We start from the raw sequence: 15,677 nt of genomic DNA on the forward strand, positions 1-15,677 counted from the left end.
TAGTGCAATAGATTTAAAATCTCTATCGTATGCCAATTTTCTATCGTTTATATTGCATATCGTTTATATTGCCCATCCCTACAATACATTGTATTTCAGTTATTTGTGCTCTCTCTTGTCATTTCTGCACTTTTGGTAATTGCTGGATATCAATGTTTACAGCTCTAAATCTCTATTCTTTAGGTTGGACACACCAACTCAGTGGTTTAATCGTTTACTCAGTGGCGCATGCGGTAACTGCTGTGCTTTGGTAACCTGAGTTCATGGGTTCGAATCCCATGTGTAGTGGTTTTTGTCTTAACTTTTTTTTCTCACTTAAGTTTTGTGATTTTCTTACAATACATTGTATTTCAGTTATTTGTGCGCTCTGTTGTCATTTCTGCACGTTTGGTAATTGCTGGATATCAATGTTTATAGCTGTAAAGCTGTATTCTATAGTTTGGACACACCAACTCAGTGGTTTAAATGTTTACTCAGTGGCGCATGCGGTTAGTGCTGTGCTCTGGGAACATGAGGTCATGGGTTTCGAATCCCAGCTCTTACTTTCACTTATTGAGATTTCCTTTTGTGTTCCCTTTAACACGTTCTTCTCGACCTGTCTGGTTTTCCACACGTGTTATATTTTTGCCATCTTTTCTGTTGTTGCTCTGCACTGCAGTGGTTCTGCTCTGCATTTGCTTTGCTTCGGGTTCGGGCTCTGTATTGCGCGCTTTCTGCGCTTTGCGCATTTGCTGCGTCGTGTGGTTTTTGCTGTGCTTTGGGTCCTCATTGCGCTGAAGGTGCTTGACCCCGCAATTGCTGCTTGCAGCTATATTTTTTTGTTTGTTTTTGTGCTCCCGGGCTTCGTTTGCAGTCTGAGGGAGACGCACGACAAGTTTAAAGCAACACTATGTAGTTTCCATGTAAAAATGACTTACAGCTCCCCCATGTGGTTGAAAAGCACAACAGTTCCTGGTATCAGACACTCTTCTGCAGGCAGGGGGAGGGGCGGGGCTGTGTGCTCTACCCTCCACCGTCACTTTCTGAGTGTGCTTGTAGCAGCTAGGAGGCTGCTCAGGTTGCAGCAACAGTACAATTTGTCCAGTTAGAAGTTGTTCTATCACTGAAATAATTTTAGAGACATTATTTAATGGTAAAAAAACTACATAGTGTTGCTTTAAAAAAAAATCTTTGCAAACATGTCTGAGGATAAAACGTCATCTGCGTCACTGCAGTCATGTGACTTTAGTCTCGCTCATGCGCTTCACAACAGAAGACAATGCTGAATAAAGTCATAATTTTTTGTTATTTTTGGACCAAAATGTATTTTTGATGCTTCAACACATTCTAACTGATCCACTGATGCCACATGGACTACTTTGATGATGTTTTTATAAACTTTTTGGTCAGCAAGCTCTCGGACTAAATATAAAACATTTTAAACTGTATTCCAAAGATCAACGAAGGTCTTACGAGTTTGGAACGACATGAGGGTGAGTCATTAATGACAATATTTAAATTTTTGGGTGAACTATCCCTTAAACCAGGGCTGTTCGGATCTTGCCCTGGAGGGCCGGAGCACTGCAGGGTTTAGCTCCAACCCTAATCAAACTTAACCACCTGTGATTGTCTACTGATCATAATGACCTTGATTAGCTCGCTCAGGTGTGTTTGGTCAGGGTTGGAGCTAAACTATGCAGTGATCTGGCCCTCCAGGGTGGGATTTGAATGGCCCTGCCTTAAACTATTGATATATAGGTGAAACATTTTTTTCCATACTAATAGAGATCGAGTCAATGATATTTAATAATAATTTGTATCATAAGTAAAATAAAGACAAAATGTCATACAGGGTAGTATCTCGAATATCCAAATGAAAAAGGTAATTTCATTGCTATTATTTAATGTTACATTTTTTTACATGGGAAAATAGTTAAAATTTTGAAATTTTTTCTTTTTGACGACATTTTTTGTTTCATAGTCTTTTTTAAAACTGAAGTACAGTTTGGGATAGTATTGATTCTAATTGATAAATAGTGTTACTACTAAATAAAAAAAAAAAACATTTCACTCACATCTCCTTCCTGCAGGGATGATGTTCTTCAGAGTCTGAATATAATCCAGCACTGTTTGCTGGGAGCTGGCAGCATGCTCCCCCCTTTAGGCGGACCACCAGTCACTGGCCTGTAAGTGCTAAAACCCACATAGATAACAAGTGTACGTTATACATTATAGAAAATATTTTTTTTTATTCTCTATTTTTGCTTCTGTAGTGTACCCAGCATGATTAGTCTGGAGGAAACAAAGCTGTACATTGGTGTTGACTATGGTAAGCCACAAAGTGCGCTAATGACACCTGTTGTATTTAATGCCGCTGTAATGAATGTGCTCTAAGAGAGATTTATCATATTTTAGAGTTATAGGTTATAAAATTGGATGTTGGTCTCTGTAAAACTGCTCTTTATGTCATAGACATGTCCAGAGAGAATTACCGGGAAGCTATCTGCAAAGTAATGAGACAGTTGCTTCGTGAGTGCTTTTTGTTTATAACCTCTAAAGCGAATATAAACTACATTAGCCATAATTCCCGATACACTCACTCACCAGCATCTTCTTTTTCTGTAGATTACATTTTGGAACACTCTGAGGATGACACCAAATCACTTTTTGCCATTATAAAGGTAAGTGTGTGCAGGAGATAAACAATTAATTGACCAGAAATAATTAACCAGTCAGTCAGTGCTTTATCAGTGTGATGTCACATTAACAAGAGAATCAAAACCAATTAGTCTAATGAGACAGCTTTGGTTTAATGGGGATTAAAAAAGGAGAGGATGGATTTTTTTCATTGTATGGTTGTTGTGTTTACACACTGCCAACACACATTTATGGCTAAACGTAGATTTTGCATAATATGTGCTCTTTAAGGTGTTGATTATGTTCTGGATCATGACTGACAGTTGTTCGCTTTCCCTTTAGATCATCAGCGACCTAATGCACTTCAAAGGTTCCCACAAACACGAGTTTGACTCCCGTTGGAAGAGTTTCACCCTGGTGAAGAAGTCCATGGAGAACAGGGTAAGAAGCTGAGCCTGGGAATCTAAAGCCACTGTGGCACTCGGTATTTGAAAGGGTTAATTTTTTTCTTTTCAGCTTCATGGAAAAAAACAACACATTCGAGCGCTTCTAATCGACAGGGTTCTTCTTCAGCATGAGGTATAAGCTAACACTAATCATTTTAATTATTTTGGCTCAGATACATTTTTTAAGTGGTATATTTGTTTTTCTGTTCTTCACTTTTAGATGCGCAAGTTGTTGGTAGAAGGTTGTGAATACAAAACTGTTCATCAAGACCTCCTAAGGGACCTTCTGCGTCTCTCCACCAGCACCTACAGCCAGGTTTGAATCCACATTAGCCATCATACCATGTTTAAAGGTGCAGTGTGTAAATTTAGCGGCATCTAGTGGTGAGGTTGCGAATTGCAACCAACGGCATAGTCCACTGCTCACCCCTTGCTTTTGAAACACATAGAGAAGCTACGGTAGGTGCCACCGGACAAACATGTCATCGTCGGAGACAACTTAGTAAAAGAAGGGTCCGTTAAGGGCTTCTGTATAAAAATGGCGGCACAATATGGCGACTTTCATGTAAGGGGACCCTCTTTGTATGTAGATAAAAAGGTCTTGTTCTAAGGTAATAAACACATAACGGTTCATCATGAAAGGTCTTTGTACACCCCTGATAATATAGTTTTGTATATTATTTTGCATTTCTGTCAAGAGATCCTTTACACACTGCACCTTTAAATCTTTCTTTTTATTTTAGTTTTTTTTTAACAATTTTTTGCCCTTCAGGTCCGCAGCAAGGCCCAGAACGTGTTATTCTCAGCACTAGGCACATATAACTTCTGCTGTAGAGACATTACTCCACTTGTCCTGGAGCTACTGAAGCCCACACGGACTGATGTCACCCAGCAACAGTTCAAGGTAAACGTCACGTCCACCTTTTTTACTTTTATTGTCTGTACATGCAATTTTTGAATATTTTGAATTGTATTTACCTCTAGGGGGCACTGTACTGCTTGCTTGGGAACCATGGTGGAGTGTGCCTTGCTAACCTACATGACTGGGACTGCATTGCTCAGACGTGGCCGGCCATAGTGCGCTCTGGCCTCAGCTCAGCTATGTCCCTGGAGAAACCATCCATCGTCAGGCTTTTCGATGACCTCGCGGACAAGGTCCATCGCCAATACGAGACCATCGGCATTGATTTCACCGTGAGACATTTATCCTATTTATACATTTTAGGTGTGAATGTAATGCCTGTAATATGTCATTCAGTTTTTTCAGGGAATAGTATGCAGTATGTATGGTAACAATCCAAGCATTCTTTCTTACACTCTTATCCTCATGCATTTTTCAGGTACCTGAGAGCGCAGTGTTTCTGGGCCAAAGCATCACAAACTCAAGCCAACCCACTCCACACATGGGCACCCCTACAGACCAGGAGCTGAAGCAGGGCCTGGCACTTCAAAAGGCCAAAAACCAGGAGGCAGAGCGGTGAGTGATGGACACAAATAGACTAAAAGTGTAAGATTAATATAAAGTCAACATTAGTCTGATTGCTGCAATCAAAAAGATTTTTAGAAGAGTTGCATGACACATAAATATAACATTTACAGACACTGATGTCATCAACACATTTTGTGTGTTTTGTCTTTCAGGAAATATGAACATCTTGTGAGAGCTTTGTTGGAATGTCTAGACAACCGGGACTTGTAAGTGCTAAACAGTTTCAACAAAATTGTACTTGTACAACAGCGTCACACATTTGTTAATAAAATGTTATGCATCTCATCAGGCCTTGGAAGTTTGAGCACATTGCTATTGGCTTCCTGTCTCTACTCATAAGAGATGACTATCCCTTACCCGCCTCTGCAGTGCGCTTCTTTGTACAGAGCCTTAACCATGATGCTCTTGTTGTTCGCAAGGTATGTGGTACATACAGGAGAGCTGGGGGTTTATATTTGAGTTCATAAAAATGTTTTTTCCTAATAGTAGGACCCATCATTTGAACAACACAAAGCTACTCTTGCACATATTTCATGAAATTTAATAAAAAAAATCGCTATATTAACTGCCAGCCTTTTTTTTTTTTTTTTTTTTTTGAAAAGTTGCACGCCAGCATTTTTTGTGATTTTCACAAAAGTTTCACAAAATGCCTTCCTGGATAATTTTCTTCTAAAAATATATAAACATACAATATATCAAATGAAAGAACAGAACCACTGCTTTCAAACAAACAAAACGGGAAAAAACAGTTTCATCCTATCTATATTTTTCCTCTGCTTATAAACTCTTAAATATGGGTATTTTTCCTCAAAAATATTTTTTTTATCAAAAAGCTGAAATAATTGCATTTTTGTGAAAGACTTTTGTTAGAGATCAGATTCAGAACGATTATCAAAACATACACAGAGTGTAAAATTTAATTTTTAAATAGATTTTTTGCTTCAATTTTTTTAAAAATTGATAAATCGAGGTATTACAGATAACCATAAAAACACATCAGAACATGTTTTTTTCATGCAAATGTTTACTCACCTTGAAGCCTTCCGAGATGCATGTGTCCATCATTTTTCAGACAAACACATTTTCACTTATTTTATAACATTTTTTTAGATCTTTCAGTTAATCAAATGTGAAGTTATGGGGTCCACATCCTTCAGGTCCAAAAAATGTGCATCTATCCTTCACAAATTAAATCCAAACGGCTCCACGATGATAAAGGCCTTCTGAGGGTAATCCATGCTGTTTTGTTGTAGAAATATCCACATTTAAAACTTTATAAACGAAAATATAAAGTTTAAATATGGATATTTCTACAACAACACCGCGCGGATTACCCTCAGAAGACCTTTGTTTATCATCCTGGAGCCGTTTGGATTTCTTTGGGGAAGGATATATGCAAATTTTTTGGACTTGAAGGACGTGGACCCCGTAACTCCACTGTTTAGCAGCCGAAAGATAAAAGGCACTTTCTAAAATAACTGAAAATGCGTTTGTCTGAAAAATGATGGACATATGCATCTCGGACGGCTTCGTTGTGAGTAAATAATGGGTTTAATATCATTTTTGGCCGTACTATCCGTGTAATTGACAAGATAACTCGTCAATGGCGAGGAAAGAGTTAACAGCGTCATGTAATTTCATATGGTCAGCAAGTTGCAGTGTAAATATTCACTGTGTCACTCAACATATCAGCGTTGTGTTTTATTTCTGCGTGCTGCGTCCTTGCTTTGCCTGTTGAGTATATTAATGAGTTTTGCTTTTGTAGATGGCGATCGCTGCAGTGGCCGGAATACTGAAACAGCTCAAAAGACCCCGGAAGAAAGTACCCATCAGTCCCTATGATAAAAGTAAGTAAACTTTGTTGGCCATATCACTAGTGAAGTAAGGAAACGGTTACATTACTCGTCCATCTGTTGTTTAAGGTTTCGCTGTCTGATGAAAGAGCTCATTACATGTGTCCTGTGTTGCAGGTGGCGTAACGGAGCCGGAGGGGCTGGTGGCAGGTGACAGGCCAGGAAATGACTGGCTGCAGTATCACAGCGACAGCCTGCCACAAACCCAGCAGGCCTGGGACAGTTTCTGCTTTGTGGAAAAGACACACTGGGGCTACTACTGCTGGCCAAAGTAAACACACTGTCAGCCATTAACCTAGTTTAAAGAACTTTCAAGTAGTTTGGCTTTAAAATACATATGATTGTGCTTATGTTATGTATAACATTAACCTACTGCTTTTGATAAGACATATTTGGCAATGCTATGGTTAAGAGCCTCCGTCTTGTTTTTTTGTTTTTTTAAAGGAAGTTGATGGTTTATGCCCCACCCGATGAACAGCCCCAGCATCTCTGTCCTGACAACATGAGTGAGGTATACTTGTGTACATCTTAAATGTGCTTCATCTTCTGTAAATCTACTGCCAAACCTGATGGCACTTTTGCTCACATTTGCTTAATTTAATTTTCCTACAGAGAGAGCGCATTATCTATGACAAGTTCACAGAACCCACGTTCATTAAACAGCTCATAGAGTTCTTGTCCCTGGAGGACCGAAAGGGCAAAGACAAGTTCAATCCTCGACGCTTCTGTCTGTTTAAGGTACTGTCATCGCACATTTATCATGGTTGTGGAGATACAAATGTAGTTTCTCTTAAAGAGCACCAATGGTCCGATTCACGATTTTACATTTCCTTTGGTGTGTAAGTGTGTATTAGTACATGTTAACAATATGCAAAAGATACATACCCTTAAAGTAAACAGTAGTCCCTTTCACACATACAGTCTTCACTGGTAATTTACTGGTAAATTGCAGTTAACAGATCATGTGTGAACAGAACCTTTCCGGTAAATCAGTGCTCCCAATTTACCAGTAAGACAGGTTGTAAGATTACCAGTAATTTACCGGTAAGCGCTATGTGTGAACGAAAATTATAGGATTACCGGCATTTAGAACGGACGACGTCAGACCGTGCTGACAGCTTCGGGCCAATCATAGCGTTTTAATACAGATGACGCGTTTACCCCCGCACTGTTTACAGACGTTTCCACACACATGCTGCTTGAAAGTTGAGCACACCTGAAGTTTACGTCCACATTTCTTCACCAAAATGGTTAAAACAGCTTACCGCCGAATTGCAGACGTCCTTAGCACGCCCTCTGTGAAGCCTAAAGTGCAAACAGTACTGTTGTTAGAAACGCATTTTTGGTTTGACGTCGTCTCATTCAATGTTGTTTGGTCATGAGCAACTTCGCGACTGTTTACCACAGACGTGAAAACGGCAAAATACGGACCGTGGATATGAACGATGTGGATTGTTTACAAATACAACACTGAGCTCGCCGCGTGCTACAGGTACTTCCGCTTTCTCAACGAATTTACCGGTATTTTTATACTGATGTGTGAATGATGTCTTACTGGTAAAATAACGTAATGCCACTGCGTGTGTGAACAGCACATTTTTGTATTTACTGGTAAATTCATTCTGGTAAATTCATGGTAATTTACCAGAATTACTGTGTGAAAGAGGCTAGTGACAGAAGTTATCGCCTCCAACGTACATCTCTTTTCTTGTACTACAACAAACATACAAAGTGTAGGGAACAGTTTACTTCCTGTGATTGGTGATGTATCCAAGACCGACATTATCATAATTCCTCCCGCTTGGACTCACAGCCTGTAAGTTAACTCCTGTCAGCATTGCATTGTACGCAAATCTTTAAACATGGTATTAATGCCAATCACAACATACAGATTAGCTGGCCAATCAGGGACAGTTTTGTTCAAAATCCGTATTTTTTAGGATGACAGGAACATCTGGAGCATATATTGCTATATGTTGAACTACCTTGATGACATAACGTCTACAAACCACCAGATTTTTCTGCAATGTCCTCTGCACTTTTAAGTGCATGATTAACTCTCATAAGGTAAAGCATATTCAGAGTTCAAAGGATATATTAAATCCCCTATAATTCCTCTGGCCTCCTTTTGGGGTTCCCTCCTGAATTAAAACATTTAAATTTATTGGCCCATTATCATCTTATTTCAGCAGTTTTGTCCAGCATCATTCTGTATTATTACTATTACCAAACGGACAGCTCATGCAGTATGCGCCCATTACTTGTGAAGGACGCTCAAAATGGGTCATATGTACCCTTCTCCAAGTCCTTGCATTTAACTTGTTCACCTGCCTTGTTCACCTGTGGTTTATGACAGATTACAGATGGCCTGCTTTTTCATTCCACAGGGACTTTTCCGGAACTACGGCGACGCCTTTGTGCCCGTTCTCAAGCCTCATATGGAGAAGCTGGCAGGCGACTCTCATGAGAGCACCCAGCGCTGTGTTGCAGAGATCATTGCAGGCCTGGTTAGAGGCAGCAAGCATTGGAGCTTTGACAAGGTGGGTACCACATCATTTGCCATCCTTTACCACATTCTTGTAGCTTTTTACATTTATTGATACTTTTATCCAAATTGAATTACAAATGAGAGAGCTATCATTGAAAATGACTTGCAAATGAGAGAGCATAACCATAAAACCTCTTCTTCTCTCAATAGGTGGAGGCATTATGGGAGTTCCTGATTCCCTTGATGCGAACGGCATTATCCAACATTACTGTTGAGACCTATGCTGACTGGGGCACATGCGTGGCTACAGCTTGTGTATGTTTGTCACAATCTTTTGTGTGATCATTCTATAAAGGGGTGTTTCTTAAAGGCACACTAGTTTCAAATTTATCAAAATAGATTTTGGCAAAAAATGTTTTTCTAAAGCTGTAAGAACTGACTATTGTGATGTTTGATGTTACAGGAAAGCCGAGATCCACGAAAGCTCCACCGGCTTCTTGAGATGCTTATGGAGTGTCCTCTCAGTGGTGAAGGAGGATCCTTTGTAGATGCGTGGTATGTTGTGTATAGACATTTTTAAGTGTAATAAACATAAGTAATGTTTACCCTGAGGGTGACTCTCTTTTGTTTCCTTGTAGTCGCCTATATGTGCTTCAGGGTGGTCTGGCACAGCAGGAGTGGAGGGTCCCAGAGCTTCTGCACAGACTACTGAGTTACCTGGAGCCCAAACTCACTCAGGTTTATAAGAACGTGAGAGAGCGCATCGGCAGGTATGTTAGGAATTTTGGTCAAAATAATCTTAATTCTCAGTATGTTTTCTCCTAAACGCACGTTTTTGTCAAATTTGCTTTTTAACAGCGTGCTGACGTACATTTTCATGATTGATGTCGCCCTGCCGTACACCCAACCTACAAAATCCCCACGCATCGCCGAATTCACAGAGAGGGTCCTGTCTAAACTAAAGCCTCTGATCGAGGGTGACGAGGAGATCCAAAACCATGTGGTGGAGGAGAACGGAGTGGGTGAGCAGGATGAGAGGACCCAGGCCATCAAACTCCTCAAAACGGTTCTGAAGTGGCAGATGGCCAGCGCCGGGCGCTCGTTCTCGACCCCAGTGCCACAGCAACTACAGCTGCTACCCTTGCTCTTTAAGGTCCTGCTTTCTCTCTGTCAGTGTGTGCTTTTTGTTTTATTTGTGCTCCGTCTGTCGCTGACTTCCAATGTTCATCTACAGATCGCTCCTGTTGAAAATGATGACAGCTATGATGAGCTAAAGAGAGATGCAAAGACCTGCCTCTCCCTCATGTCTCAGGGGCTTTTGTATCCTGAGCAAATTCCTCTGGTTTTGGAGGTGCTACAAGAGGTAAGGCCTTAGACACACTACACACAACCCATAATAGCTGTTTAAAAGACTGAATTTGACCGCGGGTGTCTTAGCTGATCCTGAATTACCAGACTGTTATTTTATTTTGTCAGATTATTTGCTTGCTTTTACAATTTGCATTGAATCGTTTTGCATTTGAAATGGTTACCTGGGGTGACACATATATGATGATTTATTACCTTAAATTTTTAAGATCGCCGGCAGCAGCTCTTGGCACGCACGGTTCTCGGTGCTGACGTACCTACAGATAATGGTGTTCTATAATCTGTTCACCATACTGAGCACAGAGCAGACCGTTCAGGATGTGAGGGCACTGGTCATCAGGCTGCTGGAGGACGAGCAACTGGAGGTACCTTCAACAGCGTCATTATTTGCTCAGTTTAAAGCACATGTTCGAAAAAAAAATTCACGCCTCTCTTTATGTATCTAGGTGAGAGAGATGGCTGCCACCACTCTCAGTGGATTCCTGCAATGCAACTTCCTAACCATGGACGCCTCCATGCAGACCCATTTTGAGGCTTTATGTAAAACCAGACTCCCAAAAAAGAGGAAAAGAGACTTGGGATCTGTAATGGACACCATCCCTTCAGTCGGTATGATGCACACATTTATCAGTGCTGTAATTATGTGACATAGCACATAGGGTTGTGTCGATAGACGATTTTATTGTCTTTCAAACATGATAGTCAGTCATATGGCGTGCGCAGTACGGACTCCTCAAACCTGAACTTGTCATGCGCAAGAATCCGATTCTTCCTTGCACCTGCTCTTGTAATACACGCGGCTATGAAAGTTTCCTTGTACTACTAGAGAGGTTGTTAGGCACGCAGGGGTTTCAAACCAGTAAGTAAGTTGTTTTTGCTCTTTGGCTCGCAGGGATTTTCAGAGCGCCTGGGCATCAATGACACGCTCAGATTAATGGCATTTGGTTTAAGAAGGTTGCAGTCCTGACAGTGTTGCCAGCAGCCCTTAGTGTAAATCAGCTTATTTTTGTTTTTTATTCAGTGGCTTGTCATAAATAAGTAAAAATTAAGAAATAAATTAGTAAACATTGCCCCGCCCCCCGATACAATTGTGTATTGGCGATCTCACAGGCTGACGATAGGACGATTTTACTATGGGGCATATCGCGCAACACTAATGGCACAGTATTCATACACGCCTGTTGATGTCCGGCCTACGACTGTCTTGTCACAAACAAAAAAGTTAACAACAACAATATTTTTAGACATCCCTTAAAGGGACTCTCCACATCAAAAAAGCTTATTTTCCAGCTCCCCTAGAGTTAAAACATTTGATTTTGGCCGTTTTGGAATCCATTCAGTAAATCTCCGGGTCTGGCTAGCATAGCTTGGCATAATCCATTGAATCTGATTCGACCATTAGCATTGCGGTAAAAAAATCATTGCAAGGCGCAATGATATTACGCATAGGGATGGACCGATCCGATATTCTGGATCGGTATCGGGGCCGATCCGGCCTTTTTTGCTGGATCGTATATCGGAATAACAGGACCGATCCAGTTCCTATACTGCGAGTTACGCATGGTTGTCACTGACAAGCGATTAAAACGACAAAGTATTATAAAAGCACAATAAACGTTTAATGTACTATAATCAAAGTCATCTTACACTCAATAGCTTCATGTGAAGGAACAAACGCACATTTAAAGATATTAATGTTCACAGAAACACTGTAACTTACATGCAAACTGAGTTAATCCACTGATGAGAAGCGGGTGGATGAAAACGCGTCATTCAACACACGCACACACACAAGATAACTGTAACGTTAGGCTTTATTAAAGATCTGATTTTATAAAGTCTCAGTAAGCTGTTGGATGGATGCAATTCACTATGTGCTGAGTTAATTCACAGGTGAAGCGGACGGATGAGACGCGTCATTCAACACACGAACACTCAATAACTGTAGTCTGTTTTAAAGATCTGATTTTATAAAGTCTCAGTAAGTTGTTGGATGGATGCAATTCAGTATGTGCTGAGCATAAAAGGTCCGGTTAAGTGCATGATTCCCAAAATAACCATCTGCACACTAAAGCTTTTTTACTGTGACTTTTTGCGCAATTTAAGGAAAATATATTTAGCATACTTATTTGATCAAACGTGCCTATTTTATTTTCTCCTAAACACTGCCATGGTTAATATAATTACTAATGTTCTTGTAACTTGTAAATCATTTTAAATTATTGGTTTTTACTTTAAAATTATAATTATATATTATATAATTATATTATGCTAGATTTAGCAGAAAGCACTATACACATTTATATAGTGTGTGTGTCTGTGTGTAATTTAAATTGCTCAAGAAAAATACAGTAGTATCGGATCGGCAGGTATTGGAATCGGCCGATATTCAGAATTCGGGTATCGGAATCGGATCGGAGATGGAAAAAGTGGTATCGGTGCATCCCTAATTACGCAGTGCCCGAAAATAGTCCCCTGCTATTGAAAGTTATTAAGGGGACTATTTTCGGCTGCTGCGTAATCATTGCACCTCCTGCAGCCATGTTAAGGCAGCAAAGTCCTTGATTATTATGGCAGAATGAGTGTATAGTTTCTAGCCTTATCTGCATAAAAAATCGCAACTTTTAATTTTCTGTCAGTCTTAGGACACGATGTAACTACAGAAGAGTCAAGTTTTAAATAGGAAAAATATCGAAACTCTTTGGTTATTTTTTAGCGCGATGCTAATGGTCTAATTAGATTCAATGGATTATGCTAAGCTATGCTAAAAGTGGTACCGTCAGACCCGGAGATCAAAACGGTAAAAATCAAATGTTAAACTCTAGGGGAGCTGGAAAATGAGCATATTTTAAAAAAAAAGTTTAGTGTCCCTTTTTTATGTGATGTCACACTGATAAAGCTCCGCCTACCGCTACTTGACTGACTAGTTAATTTCACCCAAAAGTTTTTCTAGATGTGTTTGTTAGCACGTTGTAGCGCTTATGTGGTTGAAGATACTAATGTCTCAGACTGTATTCACAGGAATCAGATCTATTTTTAACCAAAAGTGCACAAATTAGGGGCATGGTATAAATTATTTGTGCCATATTTTCAGCTAAAACTTCAGATACATTTAAGGCACACCTGAGACTTGTATAACATCTTGTAAAAATAGACATAACATGTGACCTTTAAGGATGTTTTGACTGAATCATTCACATAACTTCCTATTCATGTTTCCATTGACATGAACGCTGTGTGTTCATCCGTCCACAGATCTGGTACGACGTCATGCAGGAGTGCTAGGACTCAGTGCTTGCATCTTATCCAGCCCGTACGATGTCCCAACCTGGATGCCTCAGCTCCTCATGGATCTCAGCGCACACCTCAATGACACACAGCCTATCGAGGTACACTAGTTGTCGTGAAACAAACGCATTTGGTTTCTCTCTCTCTTTCACTTGTAGGAATTGTTATATTAATTACAAGTCTCTCTATCTGGTTTAGATGACCGTGAAAAAGACTCTGTCTAATTTCCGCCGTACTCATCACGACAACTGGCTGGAACACAAGCAGCAGTTCACGGATGACCAGCTTGTGGTGCTCACGGACCTTCTCGTGTCACCCTGCTACTATGCATAGACTGGTATGGAACGCAGACACTTGTATCATCTACAATTGGTGTACTTTGCAAGCACTTAAGACGACATAGGCAGTGCGTTTAATGTAATGAAATTTCCTTTTGATTATAATCTGATCAAAACCTATCTCTGTTTCTTTTCAGGATGTGACCTTGTTGCTGCAGGTTTTAGTTATTTCTTTTAAAATTTATATTCTAAGAAATTCAATATATGGGGTGATGAGAGAGGAACACAGATGATTTGTTCATCTGAGGCGGCAGAATTTCTCAAACCCAAGAGTGCATGGGAGGAGGAGGCGGCATGTATAGGCATGAAGGAGTCATATGGTGTACTGAGATTAATGACCTACAAATTCACTCTGTACGTACTGTTTGTATGTATATATATATATCTACCCCGTATTTTTGCATTTCAACTATACTTAATATTTAAGGTTCACCAGCGCAGGGATGTACGGCCTGCAGTCTATAATATTGTACAGATAGTGTTATTTTTTTCTCATCCTCTGTGTGTACGTAAACTTTGTGATGAAGGACAGAACGCCCTCCATATTACAATACTCAACCTTCTCTTTCCCATGATCCTCATCATCATCCTCTACGAGTTAAGGTTTGTGATATCTGATCTTAAGATAGGGACGTCTTAAACCCGGTAATCGAAATCATTACATACAGAATTAATAATGTTAAGTTTTTTTTCAACACACAAATTGCTGATGATGCCTCCAAATTTGAATCAATCAATCAAAATGTGTCCTTGTCATTTTATCTGTGCTTTTTTGGCATTTTGTTCTCTGTAAGCATGTTCGTGACCATAATGAGAAATCACAGACCAGCATCTTTAAACCACAAGACCTACATCAGTACGGTATATTAAAATATATGTGGCGTTCTCAAGTAGCAATTCTTTGGAAAATAAGGAAAACCTCAAACAAAGAGTATGTTTGTGCTGAGCCCGTGTTATGAATCATCGCTTAAGGATGCACGTCTAAGTACTGTGTTGTTATTATCGTGGTATGTGTGAAGTCAGCTGTTTGTGGTCAGGTGTGGTGCAGCACTCTGCTCACATGCCATTATCACAGGGTTTTGTTTTGTGTCCTGTGTGTTTTCTGTATTTATTTGTGTATGTATTTATGTACCGTACATATGCATTTGTCTATGCATAAGACTGAGACTTCTGCTAATAAGAACAGCCTGATCGGATTAAATTTGTGTCCAGTTGGTGCGAGATACATATGCATGTCAGTGTGAGTGTGCATGTTTGTGGTTTTGCCAAGGTTATGGTTGAATCTATCAATAGGGTGTCTCGGAGGTCTCCATCCTCTCACACTGGAAGATTTTTATTTTTTTGTCATTAATTTTTCCAGCCTCAGTACAGTGAACTACATTAGATCGTCCTCTGAATCTCTCTCAGACACATACATGGCGCCAGAAAGGGCTTCAGGTTATAGCCTGGTTAGTTCTGTTTTACATTATGGAGTGTGCATTAAAGAATTATTATTTAGCTTAGTGCCAAAACTGCAGTGATCTTTCTCTATTTTTTTAGATGTTTGCTTTGTTTTACTGAAGAGGCCAATAAATGTATTGTTTTTAACAAATGGACATGGCCTTTTTCTTCGTTTGGCTAACTTGTTTGGACACTAATATATACTAACATTATTAGTGCTTAGGAAAAAATAAAGAGCCAGTACATAATATGTAATGTTGGTAATAACTGTACCTATTTTGTCATGTGATTTTTAAAGCTCTGCTCCGTCTTTCTCTGCCAATTCAAGAGAAACCAGAACAGTTATTTTTT

The 15,677-nt window shown here is 39.8% G+C and overlaps 1 protein-coding gene across 4 annotated transcripts in view; it reads left to right on the plus strand.

Moving 5' to 3' along the window:
* Window positions 1-15,598, plus strand: part of psme4b (proteasome activator subunit 4b) — a 33,588-nt gene extending 17,990 nt beyond the window's left edge. For all 4 annotated transcript variants that reach the window (XM_055175289.2, XM_055175290.2, XM_055175291.2 and 1 more), the window contains 27 exons: window positions 2,070-2,165; window positions 2,253-2,308; window positions 2,452-2,508; window positions 2,605-2,660; window positions 2,959-3,057; window positions 3,133-3,195; window positions 3,283-3,378; window positions 3,835-3,966; window positions 4,047-4,256; window positions 4,403-4,539; window positions 4,704-4,757; window positions 4,841-4,970; window positions 6,317-6,398; window positions 6,522-6,675; window positions 6,849-6,915; window positions 7,017-7,142; window positions 8,792-8,944; window positions 9,103-9,207; window positions 9,356-9,447; window positions 9,531-9,662; window positions 9,751-10,045; window positions 10,127-10,255; window positions 10,470-10,625; window positions 10,707-10,869; window positions 13,516-13,649; window positions 13,747-13,885; window positions 14,024-15,598. In XM_055175289.2, the coding sequence (XP_055031264.2) occupies window positions 2,070-2,165; window positions 2,253-2,308; window positions 2,452-2,508; window positions 2,605-2,660; window positions 2,959-3,057; window positions 3,133-3,195; window positions 3,283-3,378; window positions 3,835-3,966; window positions 4,047-4,256; window positions 4,403-4,539; window positions 4,704-4,757; window positions 4,841-4,970; window positions 6,317-6,398; window positions 6,522-6,675; window positions 6,849-6,915; window positions 7,017-7,142; window positions 8,792-8,944; window positions 9,103-9,207; window positions 9,356-9,447; window positions 9,531-9,662; window positions 9,751-10,045; window positions 10,127-10,255; window positions 10,470-10,625; window positions 10,707-10,869; window positions 13,516-13,649; window positions 13,747-13,881 (3,109 nt within the window). In that variant the 3' untranslated portion in view covers window positions 13,882-13,885; window positions 14,024-15,598. The remainder of the gene's footprint in view (window positions 1-2,069; window positions 2,166-2,252; window positions 2,309-2,451; window positions 2,509-2,604; window positions 2,661-2,958; window positions 3,058-3,132; window positions 3,196-3,282; window positions 3,379-3,834; window positions 3,967-4,046; window positions 4,257-4,402; window positions 4,540-4,703; window positions 4,758-4,840; window positions 4,971-6,316; window positions 6,399-6,521; window positions 6,676-6,848; window positions 6,916-7,016; window positions 7,143-8,791; window positions 8,945-9,102; window positions 9,208-9,355; window positions 9,448-9,530; window positions 9,663-9,750; window positions 10,046-10,126; window positions 10,256-10,469; window positions 10,626-10,706; window positions 10,870-13,515; window positions 13,650-13,746; window positions 13,886-14,023) is intronic.
* Window positions 15,599-15,677: the final 79 nt, after the last annotated feature.

This window comes from Misgurnus anguillicaudatus, chromosome 4 (genome assembly GCF_027580225.2).
Source record: "Misgurnus anguillicaudatus chromosome 4, ASM2758022v2, whole genome shotgun sequence".
Classification (NCBI taxonomy): Eukaryota; Metazoa; Chordata; class Actinopteri; order Cypriniformes; family Cobitidae; genus Misgurnus; species Misgurnus anguillicaudatus.